This window comes from Podarcis cretensis (genome assembly GCF_951804945.1).
Source record: "Podarcis cretensis genome assembly, chromosome: 10".
In the NCBI taxonomy this organism is placed as follows: domain Eukaryota; kingdom Metazoa; phylum Chordata; class Lepidosauria; order Squamata; family Lacertidae; genus Podarcis; species Podarcis cretensis.
In genome coordinates, this window is record NC_137179.1 from 2,285,472 (window position 1) to 2,301,096 (window position 15,625).

The 15,625-nt window shown below is 48.6% G+C and overlaps 1 protein-coding gene across 1 annotated transcript in view; it reads left to right on the top strand.

Annotated features, from left to right (window-relative positions):
• Positions 1 to 15,625, top strand: part of MAPK8IP2 (mitogen-activated protein kinase 8 interacting protein 2) — a 54,025-nt gene that overhangs the window by 23,887 nt on the left and 14,513 nt on the right. The window contains exons 2-5 of the mRNA XM_079992255.1: positions 1,279 to 1,384; positions 5,293 to 5,517; positions 11,416 to 11,533; positions 13,300 to 15,594. Of these exons, the coding sequence (XP_079848381.1) occupies positions 1,279 to 1,384; positions 5,293 to 5,517; positions 11,416 to 11,533; positions 13,300 to 15,594 (2,744 nt within the window). The remainder of the gene's footprint in view (positions 1 to 1,278; positions 1,385 to 5,292; positions 5,518 to 11,415; positions 11,534 to 13,299; positions 15,595 to 15,625) is intronic.

A 15,625-nucleotide genomic window follows, 5' to 3' on the forward strand; every position in this document is an offset into this window, starting at 1 on the left:
TCTGGGACAGCTGATTGGGTAGAGTATGAGGCTGTTAACCTCCAGGTCGTGGGTTCAAGACCCGTGCTGAGCAAAAATTCCTGAATTGCCGGGGTTGGACCAGATGAGCCTTCCAGCTCTATGATTCTTCTAATTTATGAAGCAGCATCTTAAGAACACTTTTTGCAGGGGGTTAGACTAGATGACACTTGGGGTCCCTTCCAACTATACAATTCCATGATTCTAAGATAGAGCGGCATTTTTCAGGGCGGTTAAGATCCCTTTTGAATTAAATGTTGGGATGCCTGGAGCCTTCCTGGTGGTCCCTTATTCCATTGTCCTGCCCAGTGCAAGATTTACGTTTAAGCTAAACAAGTTCTAGCTTATGCCTCACTCTCTTGGGGGCCTCAAAAAATTTAAAGGGAAAAAGAACTGGATGTACATTTCCGAAATAGAAGAGAAAAAGCTAATAAAATAAAACCTACATACATACAGGAACAGTGTTTTGTGTTGTGTAGACTCCTATGATGTAAGTCATGGGCCCCGCCTGCTAGCCTGCTCCCTCAAATATCACTGGTTTGCTCCTTTCTATATATAGGGTGCCTACATTCTGCATGCACTGGTTGCAGGGCAACATGTGCAAATGGCTTGAGATACCTATTGTTGTTGTTTAGTCGTTCAGTTGTGTCCGACTCTTTCTGACCCCCTGGACCAGAGCACGCCAGGCACTCCTGTCTTCCACTGCCTCCCGCAGTTTGGTCAAACTCATGCTGGTAGCTTCGAGAACACTGTCCAACCATCTCGTCCTCTGTTGTCTCCTTCTCCTTGTGCCCTCCATCTTTCCCAACATCAGGGACTTTTCCAGGGAGTCTTCTCTTCTCATGAGGTGGCCAAAGTCTTGGAGCCTCAGCTTCAGGATCTGTCCTTCCAGTGAGCACTCAGGGCTGATTTCCTTCAGAATGGAGAGGTTTGATCTTCTTGCAGTCCATGGGACTCTCAAGAGTCTCAAGAGTCATCCACCTGGAGCAGAAACCGGCAAGCCACTCCCATATCCCTGCCAAGAAAACTCCATGGACTCTTGAGAATCTTGAGATACTTATTAGGTCCATAAATTACCATCTAGCATATATTCCACACAAAAAACAGTGACAATTTGTTGTTGACAAAGGACAGCTGGACATATGAAGGGCCCCATTACCTCAGTAGCTGAGGGCCGAAATCCAGCCCTGTCCCTGCCCCTGTCCCCCATCTCACAACGTTCCACTAACAGGCACCCCCTCTCTCCTCTCTCTTCTCCAGGCCTCCTCAGGACATCAGCCTGGAGGAATTTGATGACGAAGATCTGTCTGAGATCACCGACGACTGTGGCATCGGCCTTAACTACGACTCGGACCACTATGAGAAGGTGAGAGGGGCAGTGGACGGGGTCAAGGAGGGATCGGTGGCATTTGGACACCAGATCTGTCACCGACGTCCTCTTTCCTGCAGAAGCCCCAGAGCCCAGCTCTGTGGGAGCTCCACAACTTGCAGCTCCTCTGCTCCCGAATAACTCTCAAAACATTTGTTTCCCGGGTTTTCCTTTTGCTTTCAATGGAAATAGGAATGTCAGAATCTTCCTGCTGGATCAGGCCAGCCTGATACACAAGTGGGATGCAACAGCAATAGCCTCCTCCCCCTCTTGCTGGCTGCCATCCTCAAGTAGACTGGCTCTGTCCATGGAGGTTCCATTTAGGAATCACGAGAAACTAAGGAGAGCCCTGCAGCGGCTTGGCCAGGCCAAAGGGGTCCTGTCTCGCAGTGGCCAAGTGGAGGCCTCAGACCCTGCTTGCGATTCCCAGTCATAGAATCATAGAATTGTAGAAGGGACCCCAGGGGACATCTAGTCCAACCCCCTGCCAAGCAGGAATCACAGCTATTTAGGGCCAACACTGCCTTAGATAAATGTCTGGTGCCCTTTAGAGTGAGACTTGGGAAAAGGCGTCTAAGGAATGTATTTTTGCCATGCACACACACAGACACACAGAAATTTATTATTATTATTATTAACCCAGTTGAACCAGATCCTGCAACAGGAGGTGAAAATTCCTGTTTAATTCCTGTGTTTTCGGCTACTGCTAAAGGTACAGGAGAGCAAAACAGAAGCAGCTTTGATCTCTCAAGGAGCATCACTGAAGCCCCCAGTGTGTGTGTGGGGGGGAGGGTGGGCAATTTTTACACCTTCCCCTGGAGTAATAATAATTATTTATTATTTATAACCCCACATATCTGGCTGGGTTTCCCCAGCCACTCTGGGTGGGTCCCAACAGAATATTAAAAACACAATAAAACATCAAGCATTAAAAACTTCCCTGAACAGGGCTGCCTTCAGATTTCTTCTAAATGTCAGATAGTTGTTTATTCCTTTGACATCTGGTGGGAGGGTGTTCCACAGGGCGGGTGCCACCACCAAGAAGGCCCTCTGCCTGGTTCCCTGCAACCTCACTTCTCGCAGGGAGGGAACCACCAGAAGGCCCTTGGACCTCAGTGTCCAGGCTGGACGATGGGGGTGGAGATGCTCCTTCAGATATACTGGACCGAGGCCGTTTAGGGATTTAAAGGTCAGCACCAATACTTTGAATTGTGCCTGGAAATGTACTGGGAGCCGATGTAGGTCTTTAAGGACCGGTGTTATGTGGTCTCGGCGGCCACTCCCAGTCACCAGTCTGGCTGTCACATTCCAGATTAGTTGCAGAGTTAAGAGCAGGGGTCAGCAAGTTTTTTCAGCCGTGAGCTGGTCCGCTGTCCCTCAGACCATGTGGTGGGCTGGAAAAAAATATGAACGGATTCCTATGCCCCACAAATAACCCAGAGATGCATTTTACATAAAAGCACACATTCTACTCATGTAAAAACACCAGGCAGGCCCCACAAATAACCCAGAGATGCATTTGAAATAAAAGCACACATTCTACTCATGTAAAAACACGCTGATTTCCGGACCGTCCGCAGGCCGGATTGAGAAGGCGATTGGGCCGCATCCAGCCCCCAGGCCTTAGGTTGCCGACCCCTGGTTAAGAGGGTCTGGAGACTTTCCCTTCCTTGTTTAGCCCATGTGGGTCTCTTGCTGGTGCTGAGAAGCCACCTTCGGCAGAGCCGGTGGTTGACAGGTCACCTGCGGTGCGTTTGCTGAGTCAGTGCCTATTCCCTGCTGCTGAGTCAGGGAGAGAGACTTCCCTGCCAGCAGTTTCGCGCCCTGCGAAGGCACAAGACACTCAGCACTTTCCGTCTTGGGAAATTGTGGAGCAGAAGATAAGGACACAAGAAGAGGCTGCTAGATCGGGCCAGTGGCCCATATGATCCTGCATCCTGTTCTTCTCACAGAGGCGACCCAGATGCCCATTATGGGATGCCTGAACTCAGGATCCGAGCACCAAAGCAACGCCCCCCTCCTGGGGTTTCCAGCAACTGGGAAGGTGGTGAAGGTCCTGTGTGAGTGTCTGGAAGTAGTTGGAGGCTGGATGGCAGCTAACAGATTGAGGTTGAATCCTGACAAGACAGAAGTACTGTTTTGGGGAGATAGGGGGTGGGCAGGTGTGGAGGACTCCCTGGTCCTGAATGGGGCAACTGTGCCCCTAAAGGACCAGGTGTGCCGCCTGGAAGTCATTCTGGACTTGCAGCTGTCCATGGAGGCGCAGGTCAGTTCTGTGTCCAGGGCAGCTGTTTACCAGCTCCATCTGGTATGCAGGATGAGACCCTCCCTGCCCGCAGACTGTCTTGCCAGAGTGGTGCACACTCTGGTTATCTCCTGCTTGGACTTCTGCAATGCGCTCTACGTGGGGCTACCTTTGAAGGTGACACAGAAACTACCACTAATCCAGAATGTGGCAGCTAGACTGGTGATGGGGAGCGGCCGCTGAGATCACATAACACCAGTCTTGAAAGACCTAAACTGGCTCCCAGTACGTTTCCGAGCACAATTCAAAGTGTTGGTGCTGACCTTTAAAGCCCTAAACGGCCTGTATCCCTGAAGGAGCATCTCCACCCCCATCGTTCTGCCCGGACGCTGAGGTCCAGCTCTGAGGGCGTTCTGGTCACTCCCTCCCTGCGAAAAGCCAAGTTACAGGGACCCAGGCAGAGGGCCTTCTCAGTGGTGTTGCCTGCCCTGTGGAACGCCCTCCCACCAGATGTCAAAGAGGAAAAACAGCTACCAGACTTTTAGAAGACATCTGAAGGCAGCCCTGTTTAGGGAAGCTTTTAATGTTTAACAGACTACCGTATTTTTAATCTTTGTTGGAAGCCGCCCAGAGTGGCTGGGGAAACCAGCCAGATGGGCGAGGTATAAATAATAAATTATTATTGTTGTTGTTGTTGTTGCCTCTGACTGTAGAGGGCAGAGTGGAGCCATTCTGGTGAGTAGCCATTGACAGCCCTCTCCTCTATGAATATGGCTCAGGGCCGGATTTAGGTTTGATGCGGCCCTCAGCTGCTGAAAGTAATGGGGCCTTTGATATGTCCAACTGTCCTTTGTCCACAACAAAATGGTGCTGTTTTTTGTGTTGAATATATGCTATATGGTCATTTATGGGCCTAATACATATCTCAAGCCATTTGCACATAACAAAATATGTACGGTATTTTATCAAAGTAATTGTTGAACTGAAATACAATTAAGAAGAAGTATATTAATAGTGAAATAATTCTTAAGCTCTAACTTAAAATGATTTTTTATTCATAACAAACTTAATAATGGCATTTGGCAAAAACAAAAGTTCCTTTAGAAACACAGTTTACAAAGACTCATAATCTAGTCTCTAGAAACTTGCTAGAACATGAAATAATAATAGGTGTAAATATGTGATGCAAGCTATTAATAATTATAAAGAGCAGAATGTAGGCACCCTATATATAGAAAGGAGCTAACCAGGGATATTTTAGGGAGCAGGCTAGCAGGCGGGGCCCGTGACTTACACCAGAGGAGCCTACACAACACAAAACACAGTTGCTGTATGTAGGTTTTATTTTATTTGTTTTTTATCTTCTATTTTGGAAATGTACATCCAGTTTTTTTCCCCTTTAATTTTTTTTTTGGGGGGGGGGCAAGAGATTTCAAATGGGACAACTGATGGAATGTTTAGTATAAGTAAGATTCAAAACATGACGCTCCTTTTTACTGTAGATATTCTCCTGTACTGTGAGATAGGTAAGGAATCCCAAAATTGCAGCTCTTTCTCCAAGACACAAAACAGCTTGACTACATTTTTTAATTTATTTGTAGCCCATATTCCCAAATATATCCAAATATCTAATAGGATTTTGTTTTTCTCCCCCTGCCAGGACTGTCTGGTGCTGGAGAGATGTGAGCAGCCCAACCCCATCTCCACCTTCCAGGACGATTTCCAGGAGTTTGAGATGATCGATGACAACGAAGAGGAGGAGGAAGGGAACGGGCTGGAGGAGGTGCCCCCCTCACCCTCGGGGTCTCCAATCCCTTCTCCCACCCCAGAGGAGACCCAGAAGCATCGCCCTACCACTCTCAACCTGACCGTGACGGGCACACAGGTAAGTCTGGGAGAAGAGCCTTGGGCACCCGGAGTTTTGCAAACGCAACTCCTGGGAGCAACTTGGTCCCAAAGCATTCTGCAACAGCAGGTTTGTTGTTGTTGTTTAGTCATTTAGTCGTGTCCGCCTCTTCGTGACCCCCTGGACCAGAGCATGCCAGGCCCTCCTGTCTTCCACTGCCTCCTGCAGTTTGGTCAAACTCATGCTGGTAGCTTCCAGAACACTGTCCAACCATCTCGTCCTCTGTCCTCCCCTTTTCCTTGTGCCCTCCATCTTTCCCAACACCAGGGTCTTTTCCAGGGAGTCTTCTCTTCTCATAAGTCTTGGAGCCTCAGCTGCAGGATCTGTCCTTCCAGTGAGCACTCAGGGCTGATTTCCTTAAGAATGGAGAGGTTTGATCTTCTCGCAGTCCATGGGACTCTCAAGAGTCTCCTCCAGCACCACAATTCAAAAGCATCCATTCTTCGGCGGTCAGCCTTCTTTATGGTCCATCCATTCACCCGCGATAAAGGGGGCTTACTAGGAATCTAATATTGAGATGCTTACACAAGCCTGCAAAGAGCTATGTGCTGTGCATGTAAAAGGGGAATGTAAAACTTTGCTAAGTAAAGGAACTTGCTAGCGCGAGTTAGGAAAGATATTAATAGACAATGTAGCCTTTTTAATCCATGGGTAGGAATAATTGTTGCAACCGAGCGAGACAAAAGGAGCCAAACAACACCAAGGGGTTAATCCAGAGAAAGAGCGTTTTATTCTGCCATGGGGGGGGGGGGGGCAGAGGCACCTGTGTGATTCAGTTCACAAAAGACAGGCCGCACCGAAAACATTTTACAAGCAGGTTTTTATCCTTTTTTCAAACCCCTTTTTTCCTCTCCCCCTTCACAGATTCATACATAGAAATGTTGCTTTTCGTTCTCTGGCTCTGTTCACGGAAGTATGTTGCAAATCAATGTACCAGGACAAGGTTATCTGGGATCTGGGAAGCGAAAAGCTTTACTGTTCTCAGCTATGGGTTTGTTACAGCGTTTTTGTTACCAAGAGGACTGCTTAGCTCGTGCTTTTTGTCTTAGAGGAAAATGCAGTTTTTAAAATGCGTACGCCGAGGCCTGGCTGGGGGGGGGGGATTCACAGGTTTTTTTAGGGCTTTCTGGGGTAACCCTAACTGTACCCCTTCAACAGTATATCCTGACTCCCTGAACATTCCCACATCCTGAGCCATCCAAGCAAGCGAGAGAGACGGACTGACTCCAGGAGCATTTCGCATCATAAATAAACCAGGAAGGAGTCGCTCTTCATCTGCATTAAAAGCTGCAAGCAGAGAGCAGAGTCCTGCTTTGCACCCCCAAAATGAGGCTGGGAGAAGGGAGTCTTCCCTGCCTGGCAACTGCTGCTGCTGCCACCACTGGCCTATTTGATGCACAGATGGGTTTCCAGATCTGACAGGATGTCCAAGAGTTTGGATGGCAGCGCCTGCGATGCCCAGAGAGGCAGTGTGGCGTTTGCACGGAGCCCCCAGTCGCCTCACGGCCACCAACCAGGTCCTCCCCGGTAAATCAGTTCGTCTCAGTCAGGTTCTTAAGTTAACAAAGAAGAGTGTAGTTTATTGCAGACACAAGTAAACTCTAACTGCGTTCAAAACCTTGTTACTCTTTACCTTCTTAGTCTTATTTTTATCTTGCCTCTAACTTTTCTACCTCCTCTCACACAAGAACCAACTGCACTAACTGTCTGCCAACTGCTTTCCCAACTGCCTTTCCCAACCAACCAACTAAAACCAACCGACCCAAACCTCGGGCTAAGCCCTTTTATAAGCCTCTACCTATTAACTCTTTCTTTCTTTCTTTTTAAAATGATATTTATTCAAATTTTCAAAAATACAAAAGCATTTAAAAATATCAACCAAGTAGAAAAAGAAAAAGAAAAAGAAAAAAGACAAAAAAGGAAAGAAAAAAGAGAAAAAACTATATAAATTCACAATTACTTCATTTCATTATCTTATGTCTTAGACCTCCTCATACCTCGCTTTTTGTATTCCAGTTTAGTCATTATTTCAGCAAATTCTTCCCATATTTGTCAAAAATACTTTATCTTAACAATCTTTCTCAATTTAAGAATATTATCTTTAACTTTATCTTTTACCTTCGAAACCATAAACTTTAAAGTTTAAAATTTAAATTTATATTTATACTTAATACTTAATCAAATCTTTCTGCTAAAGCCAATTATTTCCTTTCCGGCACAAACTATTATTTCATTAATATTACACAAAAATAACAATATATATATATATATATATATATATATATATATATATATATATATAAAGTTCTCTTCTAGTTTTATCCATTGTCCCTTTCTTCCTGGTTTCGGGTTGTGTCCGTCCTTTCTTCCCTTTAAATCTTGACCTTCAGTCTGGTGTTCTGATGTCTGAGGCTCTCAAGTCACTTCCATGCCCCCTCTGCTGACTTTCTTGATCCTGATTATAATACGACACTTCCTGCGAGAAGTGAGGTTACAGGGAACCAGGCAGAGGGCCTTCTCGGTGGTGGCGCCCGCCCTGTGGAACGCCCTCCCATCAGATGTCAAGGAAATAAACAACTATCTGACTTTTAGAAGACACCTGAAGGCAGCCCTGTTTAGGGAAGCTTTTAATGTTTGGTGTTTTATTGTGTTTTTAATATTCTGTTGGGAGCTGCGCAGAGTGGCTGGGGTATAAATAATAAATTATTATTATTATTATTATTATTATTATTATGTGTGCGTACGTGCGCGCGCGCGCACACACACACACACACGGTGGAAATAGGGCTGAGTGGACCTTTGAATGATGTGAAACTGATAGCAACTCAAACAGGCTGAGCTCTGCCTCCTTCACTGCAGGGGGTTGGACTAGATGATCCTCAGGGTCCCTTCCAAGTCTAAAATTCTCTGATTCTCCAATTCCTTCTTCCAAAAAGCACCCAACTGGATGTTGGATCGGTGCATCTTTAGTCTTCCCTCCTTTTCCCACGGAAGCAGCTGCTTCAAACCCTCCCCCCCCCATCTCGTGTCAGTTCATGTGCTTGTCACTAAGCCCTTTTCGGAATTAATCTTTCCCAATCTCGCCCCCCCCCCAACTTTAATCTGCTGTGTCATTAACCCTCCCTAGAGGGCTCAGTCGGCAAGGCTGCAAGTGCAATTTTCCGAAATATGCATTCCGAATAATGTGCCGTGCGGAAGAGAGGCAGGAAGGCAGAGGAACGGCAAAGAGGCCTCGCTTTCTGAAAGCACCTTAGCATTCCAAAAGATGAATGAAAACATCTTATACCACCAGTGCCCCGGGTTTTTGTCAACAATGAACGGACGGGTTCCGATTCATTCACATAAAAACCCTTTCCTAAAGCCACTTATGGCAGTGCACAGATCAGGCTGGAATAAACCTGAGGACACTTGCAAGAACTCAAGTTATTTTCGCACAGCTGGCAGCACCTGTGGAACTCCCTGCCTCTTGATATCACTGCACGCTATTTTGCAGCCTGCTGAAAACATTTTTGCGTAGAAAAGCCTGTCCAGATGTTTGGAAAGTTTTTTTTTAAAAAAATAATTTTTATTAATTTTCATCATTAAGAATACATATCACATCACATTGTAACTTTAACAAATTTTTCACTTTTGGACTTCCATCAGCCTCTCTGATAATCATCCGAATTAAACTTTTTAATTACACATTTCCTGAATTTACTATTGCCTTTTAGTATATACCCTTCCATACCTGTTTTTCTTTTTTGCAATATTTCTTAGGCTCTTACAGAGCTTCTTTAAATGCCACCAACGTTATTTCATTATCACTTATTCCTTCCCAATACTCCACCAACTTTCCCCAGTCCTCGATAAACTTTTGATCTCGTAGATATCTGATCTTCCCTGTCAATTTGTCAAGTTCTGCATATTCCATCAGCTTCATTCTCCACTCCTCTAGTGTTGGTACTTGTTCCTGTTTCCAATTCTGGGCCAGTAATATTCTTGCCGCTGTTACTGCATATTGGAAAAGTTTACAATCCTTTCTATTTATTTCATTTCCTATGATTCCTAAAAGAAAAGCCTCTGGTTTCTTAACAAATGTATATTTCAACATTTTCTTCAATTCATTATAAATCAGTTCCCAGAAGTTCTTCACTTTTTTACATTCCCACCACATGTGATAAAAAGTACCATCTTTTTCTTTACATTTCCAACATTTCTTACATGTTTTATACATTTTTGCAAGTTTCACCGGTGTAATATACCATCTATACATCATATTGGTGTGAGTTTTAATTCTGTTCTTAGTCCATTGTTAACTTTTTAAGAGTTTTTAATCATTAGCTTTTCTTATTAATGATGGTCATCTGTCGTAGATAATTTAGTTGTGATTTCTGCATTTCAGAGAGTTGGGCTGGATTACCTTACAACTCTGCATTTCTAAGATAATTTTATTTTTATCCTTTTTTTCTAAACCTCTTTGAGGCATTGTTGTTTTGCTTTCATGGAATCATAGAACTGTAGAGTTGGAAGGGACCCGATGGATCATCTAGTCCCAACCCCTGGCAATTCATGACAGGTGCTCATCCAATCCCTCCAATGGGGTAAAAATAGGAGGTTGGATTTTTTTTGCAATCAAGCGTTGTGCAAATTTTATGAAATAATTAAATAATGCAGAAAAGTTTGGCGATGCAGCTGTTTTCTCACCAAAAGCAGGCATTCCCAAACACATTTCACCTGGAAAGGCACCATTTTAAATTCCCTTGGATACTTCTCCAATTCAAGAGTTGCTTCACAAAATTCATCTATGTTCTGATCTGCACATTAATCCAAATCAGGTAACCTCATACCAGAATTTGGAGTATTTGTGCTTCATGTGGCAGCTAGAATGGTGACTGGGAGCGGCCGCCAAGACCACACGACACCGGTCCTGAAAGACCTACACTGGCTCCCAGGATGTTTCTGAGCACAATTCAAAGTGTTGGTGCTGACCTTGAAAGCCCGGAATGGCCTCGGTCCAGTATACCTAAAGGAGCATCTCCACCCCCATCATTCTGCTCGGACACTGAGGTCCAGCTCTGAGGGCCTTCTGGTGATTCCAGCATTGTAGGGGGTTGGAATAGGTGGCCTTTGGGTGTATCAACCCTACGATTCTGTGATTCTTCTTATTAAATTTCTTCCCCCCCTTGTTTCCCCCCAAAAGGCCATATATTGTTTAATTAGCCCAAGGCCTGGGAGAAGAGGAATGTTTTTGCCTGGTTCACACACACACACACACACACACACACACACACACACATTTATTAGTTTCCATTTTATCACATTTAAACACATCCTCATTACTGTATACTCTTTACATATTTGCTCTATCGAGCTTCAACTTTCCTCCATCCCGTCTCATGACTTTCATAGTTCATGATTACTTCATAGCATTTATACGTTTTGCAGTTTACGTTTCACTCCTTCCGTTTATCACAAAATTTCAAATAAATATGCAGAAGGTACAAATCATACACCTTGTAAGTTTTCTTACAACAACCCTGCTAGTGTTGTTAATTTTTTACAGTTATCCTTTGGATATTGTACAGATTTACTCCAGTCTTTTTTGAAAGCTTGATCACGCTGGTTTTGGATTTTCCTGGTCAGCGTTGCCAGTTCTGCATAGTCCATCATCTTCATCTGCCACTCTTTTTACGAAGCAATTTCCTGTCACTTCCGTTTTTGGGCCAAAAGAGTTCTTGCTGCTATTGTCACATACATTAACCACTTAATGTCTCTCCTTGGGGTCTCTTCCCCTGCTACAGCTAACAGAAATGCCTCTGGTTTTTCCCCCAAAAAATACTTTTAAAAATTTTCTTTAACTCACCTCTGCTCTCTTTTCCTCCCCTGCATGACCAGGACTCCCTGAACAACAACAGCGGCTGCAACCCAGCGGCCCCCTTGCAAAGGGCCACCTGGCAGGAGACTCTGCTCCACACTTCTTCTTCCTCCTCCTCCTCTTCAGTGCCCCATGCCGGTGAGTGCTCTCCCATACCCTTGGCCCCCTGGGAAGAACTGGCTCTCCACAGCAAGCAGAAACTGTCCAGGAGGGTGGAGGTACAGAGGTGCAGAGACTTTCAGCCCACCGGTCTAAATAACCCCGTGCGGGTCCCAGTTAGATCACTTGGCCTTCACTCCAACAAATCACATTCTGTGTGGTTACAGGTAGGTAGCCGTGTTGGTCTGCCATAGTCGAAACAAAATTTTAAAATAATCCTTCCAGTAGCACCTTAAAGCGTAGCTGTCAACTTTCAGATTTGAAAATAAGGGATCAGCAGCCTCACCTGTCCCAGAGACAGTCTACAGGATATCTAACAATCCAGGATAGCAGTGGGAAGCAGCAGGAAACGGCGCTGAAATAAGGGAATTTCCCACAAAAAAAGGAAAGGTTGACAGCTATACCTTAAAGGGACCCCTGACCATTAGGTCCAGTCGTGGCCAACTCTGGGGTTGCGGCACTCATCTCGCTTTATTGGCCGAGGGAGCCGGCGTACATGTGGGAAGCATGACTAAGCCGCTTCTGGAGAACCAGAGCAGCACACGGAAACGCCGTTTACTTTCCCGCCGAAGCAGTACCTATTGATCTACTTGCACTTTGATGTGCTTTCGAACTGCTAGGCTGGCAGGAAAGTAGCACCTTAGAGACCAACTAAGTTTGTTCTTGGTATGAGTTTTTGTGTGCATGCACATGGAAGCTCATACCAAGAACAAACTTAGTTGGTCTCTAAGGTGCTAATGGATGGATTTTTATTATTATTATTATTCTGCGTGGGGTCAGGTATGGAAGAGGCTGCAGAGGAACAGCTGAGAGCTGACAATGGTTCCTTGCAAGCAGGGCTCACTGTTGGTGTCGATCAGCCGACAGGGAATCTTGCTAGTGCCAGGAACTCCATAGTGCATTCATTCTCCGGCCCCCTCTGCATTCTTCCTTCTGCAGAGGAATCTGCCTGCATGGACACTGCTTCCTCCATCCCGACTGCAAGTCCCCTTCCAAGGCGCCCTCCCAGTGCCAATCAGCTGATTGGTGCAGAAAGTGTGTCTCCATAGAAGGTTGCTGCAACTGCCAATCAGCTGAATGTTGGCAGCTGTTAGTCAGCTGTTGTTGTTAAGGCATCAGGCAATTGAGTCACAGGTGGGCGGCCCCATCCCCTTGTCCAAGTTGGTGCACAGCAGGGGCTGTGGGATAGTGATCCATGTGACAGTCACCTCCAGGCTTGATTATTGTAACTCACTCTACGCGGGGCTGCCCTTGAAGCTGACCCAGAAACTCCCCTTACAGTTTTGATCTATTTAAATTGCATTTTAACCTGTGTTTTAAATTAGTTCCCCCCCCCCCATTATGTTTTTATTGTAATTTTACGGGTGTTAGCCACCGTGAGCCTGACTCTGGCTGGGGAGGGTGGGGTATGAATAAAATTTATTATTATTATTATTATTATGGATCCAACACCCTACTTCTGTACTAGAGGGATTCAAGGGATGGGCTGTGGAGTCCAAGAGCCACAGGACCTGCCAGTCAGGGTCTGGGCCATGGAATGGCAACAGCAAAGGCCTTTGGAGGTCTGGGATGTATCACACGATGATAGGTCGGTCCAACTAGATAAGGCCCAGGATGAGCAGCAGGCTTCAGGTCTAGGCGGTGGTTGTGTAGACTTCCCCAGGTTGCTGGCTTTCACCTCACTAGAGCGTTGTCAGGATGGTTCCTGAGTCCTGAACTTTGCTGTCTGCTCCTTCCCCTTGCAGAGAGATCCTCCCCTGTGCACCCGTGTCTCCAGGACGGACCGTGTTCGGACACTCGGAGTGGCACAGGCCCTGGCCGAGCCCAATCTCCTTGCAAACCACCGCTTTATGATGCCGAAGGGAACAGCCAGGAGCTGCGGGAGGCCCCGCCCCCTGCCCGACCTGGGGAGGACTACAACATGAACATCGTCTCCTCCATGCCCTGCTCTCAGCCTCCTTCAGCTTCATCTGTCCAGGCCCCCAGGGAGGTTGCAGAAGACCCCCAAGGTCCCAACACACGCCTGGCGTCCCAGACACCCGTCTTCAGCCCCCACAGGTCACCGGCAACGGAGATTTACTGCGCCAGGTTCCAGAGGGATGCGGCAGGATGCCAGGAAGCAGAGAAGGTGGCTGGGGGCTCCCCCGTCGTCTTTGCTGGAGGGAAATCAGGGCATGGGTCCCCCATCTCACTGATTGACCAGGGAGCCTCCCCGCTGTCGGACGACGAGCCTCCCAAGGGCCGCCGAGACACCGGGTCTGGAAGGAGCCACCCCACGGGAGACCATGCCGCCCCGACCAGAACGGCGACGGAATCCCTGAGCTCTGAAGGAGAAAGCGCCCACAGGGGCCGGGCGCCCAGCGTGCAAGGGCCACCTTCCGCCTCTTCGGACACCACGTCTCCCTCGTCAGACCCTGGTATTGAGGCAGACCTCACCAGCCGCAACTCCAAGTCCTTCCCACCATGCAGCCGGCACAGCGAGGACCTCAGCTCGCCTGGCTCCGACTCGGACGTGGAGGGCGAGATCGAGGCGGCCTTTGCCTGCAGCGGGAACCGCCTGGCCAGCAACATGATCTCTAGCATCTCGGAGACGGAGCTGGACCTGAGCAGCGACAGCAGCAGTGGACGCTCCTCCCACCTCACCAACTCGATCGAGGAGGCGAGCTCCCCGGGCTCAGAGGCTGAGCTGGAGGCGGACCTGGAGTCCCGGGGAGTGCTGGGCCTGAAGGACACCCTCCTGCTAGACGTGGGCAAAGAGGAGGAGGAGGAGGACGGGGTGGCGGTGGCACCGGAGAGCGCAGTGGTGAGGAAGGACAGCCTGGCAGCCCTCAAGATAGAGGAGTTCTACGAGGACCCGTCCGCTCCCGTCGAGCCAATGGACAGGCCTCTCTCGGACTCGCTGGACCTGGAGATCGACCCCGACCACAGCCTGGAGACTCTGCGGCGCTCCTTCTACTTGCCGGTGGGGGCCAAGCTGGTGCCCAAGGGCCGCAGTGACAGCGACGACCGAGCGGGGAACAGCGAGTACGACTCCGATTCCGACTCCGAGTCGGAGCCGGACCTGAGCGAGGATTCCGACTCCCCGTGGCTGCTCAGCAACCTGGTGAACAAGATGATCTCAGAAGGCTCGTACCCCATCAAGTGCGCCGACGAGTGCTTCCCGGCGGCCCACTCCCTCTCGGACACCATCTCTCCTGCCTCCGACCTGGAGCCCGAGATCCCCAGCGAGGCCCTGGGGGAGGCACAGCCCGGCCCTCCGCAGAGCATTGAGCTGGTGGACATGGAGACCCTCCGGTGTTCGCTACGGGAGGAGGAGAAGCCCACCGAGCCAGGGGGCCCGGCGGACGAGGTGGGGCCCTACCTGTTCATGAGCAACCTGACCAACGACACCATTGCTCCTGTCTTTCCTGGGAGGCCACTCTCCAGCTGCTGCAAGAGCGGCGGCGGCACCCCAGCCAAGGGCTTGCCCCCCAGGGAGGTAGCGGTCAAAGCCGACCCAGCCACAGGGCCCGAGGACTGGGCAATCGACGGGGACCTGGACTCTGGCATCTTGGAGGACAACGACATGATTGACGACGTCCGGTTAGAGGGCAGTGAGGGGCTGGACGTCTCCACCGCCAAGACCAACCGTTGCTTCAGCTTCGCCTACTCTCCCGAGGAGGAGGAGGACGGGGAGGCCCCTTCCCTAGGCAGCCTGAAGGGCTCCCCCTTCTCCGAGGAGATGCCCCTGCCCCCGCCCACCATAGCCCTGGACGACTCCCTGGCCTACGACTCCGTCAAGTACACCCTCGTCGTGGACGAAAACACCCAGCTGGAGCTGGTCAGCCTCAAGCGTTGCACGTCGGTGCTGAGCGACGACAGCGAGCTGCTGCGGGCCTGCGACGCCGGCGACCTGGAGGACGCGGGAAGTGACTTTGGGGAGGGACTGGTGGCCCCGGATGGGCGCAGCTCTTCCTCGGAGGACTCCTCGCCCGAGGCTGACCTCCACTTCTCAAAGAAGTTCCTCAACGTCTTTGTCAACAGCACCTCCCGTTCCTCCAGTGAGTGCCACCCCCTCTGTGGCCGGAGGGG